Source organism: Wasmannia auropunctata, unplaced genomic scaffold (genome assembly GCF_000956235.1).
Source record: "Wasmannia auropunctata unplaced genomic scaffold, wasmannia.A_1.0 LD334216.1, whole genome shotgun sequence".
Lineage (NCBI taxonomy): Eukaryota > Metazoa > Arthropoda > Insecta > Hymenoptera > Formicidae > Wasmannia > Wasmannia auropunctata.
In genome coordinates, this window is record NW_012028674.1 from 24,815 (window position 1) to 26,950 (window position 2,136).

General features: G+C 40.4%; 1 protein-coding gene across 1 annotated transcript; it reads right to left on the reverse strand.

The window, feature by feature from the left end:
- LOC105459040 (partner of Y14 and mago) lies at positions 1–1,833 on the reverse strand. The gene is made up of 3 exons (XM_011704712.1): positions 1,650–1,833; positions 1,183–1,276; positions 1–1,087 (listed from the first exon to the last, which is right to left on the reverse strand). Exons 1-3 carry the CDS (start codon positions 1,678–1,680, stop codon positions 565–567), a joined length of 648 nt encoding a protein of 215 aa, XP_011703014.1. The 5' UTR covers positions 1,681–1,833; the 3' UTR covers positions 1–564.
- Between the last annotated feature and the right edge of the window lie 303 nt (positions 1,834–2,136).

Here is a 2,136-nt window from a genome sequence, read left to right on the forward strand (position 1 = left end):
TTTATATAATTTTGAGTTTATTCGCTATAAATATTATAAATCGATCGTTTATCGTATCACATTAAATGCATAATAATTCTCATTAAAACACTCTCACAGATGTCTACACATATTTCTTATCATCCTGACTGCTAATATAAATCCATCTAAAACTGTTATTTTATCTTCTTTTTTTTAACTGATTTAAATTATGACGTGCAGAGGATATAATTCACTTAATGAAAATTCCATTCGTCTTTTATTAAAACTTTCTCGTAAGTTCTCTTATATACATATATGTATATATAGATGCATGTATAAGTTTTTGATCAAGTATTAGAATCGTCGATAATCAATAATATCGCCGTATACATAAATATATGTATCAGTATTATCAACTACCACACTGTGAGTAAATAAAAAATTGATATAAGATGCAATATTAAAACTGCAATGTAACTGTCGAAAGGAATAAAGATTTTCTCTTGCTATATAATAGAATAGTTATCAATCAAATTTTACAATGTCACACCATTTTTCAATGGCACTGGCAAATTTCGTGTGAAAGTTTCAATTAGGTATAATCTATAAAGCAGCCTCTAATCGTTTTATTTCCTTGGAGATCTCCGTTTTCCGTCCGACTTTGTCAAGGATCTCTTTATCGGGATTTTTCAGAGCACCAGTTTTGATTTTATCCTCTAACACTTCTATTTCCCTAATTTTTTTGCGAAGATTTTTTAATCTCTTCTGCGGATCGGCTGTCGTTTTCTGCACGATGTTTAAATTGTCCTTAATTGCATTATTTGTTGCAGTTTGTTTTACAGTAGACAGCGGCTTGTCACCGTGAGTTGGAACTTCCTTGTGGAATTCGGGCTCTGAGATCGTGATTTTGGACAACCCCTCGGCAACAGGCTCGAGACAGGCTTTAGACTTGTTCTTCTTCTTCTTCTTCTTAGATCCCTCTTGGGCTTTCGCTTGCGTACCGGGTATCACTTTGTTTTTCGCCGCCAGAGCCTCCAGCTTGGCTTTATGTTCCGCTATAAATTCTGGACTGGCGCCCACAGGGTATAAAGGCTTCTTTACCAATTGCTTTCCTTTACTTTCGTACCTGCGAAACAAAATAACAGAGCAATTGGAAGAAGTGAAAAACAAAGTCGGTAAGTGTGATATTAAGATATCAAAGAACACATTGCGATTACTCACAGTGGAACCTCTTCCTGAGGAATATATCCATCTTTCACACGTCGTTGCTTCCGCCACGTACCGTCAGGTCGTTGGCTCGCTGGGATAAACGTACCTAAAATAATAACCATTCATGAAAATCTCGACTAGCAAAATATTAGCGCGTTAGCATTTATAACCGCGAGAACATTTCAAGTATTGTGCATTCAATTTAAGAAAAAAATAATCGCACTGTATGCGGTCGACGCAATTAGTACGAAAATTCTAGTGGGATGATCAAAGTCTGGGGACACGCCGCGGCGTTCGGGACACGTGAAAAGCCCATGAGGTAGACCGTCTAACTATAGCACGTGAGAGAAAGAGCGGTCTATTATTACGCGAAACTGATCGTTTTACACTTGTTTACACACGACTGAGGTTAGAGCCGGCGCGTAACTCCGGCGCGGGTACGCTCGCCCGGCGACGTAGCGAGCGTGTTTGATCCTTACCCGTCTCGTCCTTGATGTAAGTCGACGCCATCGCAATTGTCTCGCGAGAGCGCGCGTCCGCGAAAAATATAAATAAATGTAAAAAGTGTCCTCGACTATCCGCGTGCCATCCTGCGATTTCTTGTGTATCGTACGAAGAGCGGAGCGGAGCACCCGGGTCTTCTCCGCTCCGGTCCGGTGGCGTATGAGTTCGATAGTGATCTCGCGCAGCGCACCGGTAGATGTCACCAGCAGCCCGGATTTCGAGTCGCGGACGTCGCGGTCCCGCGCAGGTTTACTTTACGCGTGATTTCGTGTAGGAGCGGTCGACTCGCGCGTAATCGTCAGATCTCGGATTCAATCTCGACGTAGTCGCTCCGTATTGTGAGATTGGTGGGCCTTTTTCCAAATTGAGAAGAAAGTTGTATTCGCAAAGATTGAAAATTTGAACAAAAATTATAATTATAATTAATACGACCTATAGTGAAAAAAATTCTTTCCTAATTAA

What these genes read in the sequence shown, in the direction of transcription:
- LOC105459040 (XM_011704712.1), bottom strand. Translation starts at nt 1,680, where the DNA reads ATGGCGTCGACTTACATCAAGGACGAGACGG. An exon ending in TTACATCAAGGACGAGACGG is followed by an intron (nt 1,277 to 1,649) that starts GTAAGGATCAAA and finishes TTATTATTTTAG; the next exon opens with GTACGTTTATCCCAGCGAGC. An exon ending in CCTCAGGAAGAGGTTCCACT is followed by an intron (nt 1,088 to 1,182) that starts GTGAGTAATCGC and finishes TTTGTTTCGCAG; the next exon opens with GTACGAAAGTAAAGGAAAGC.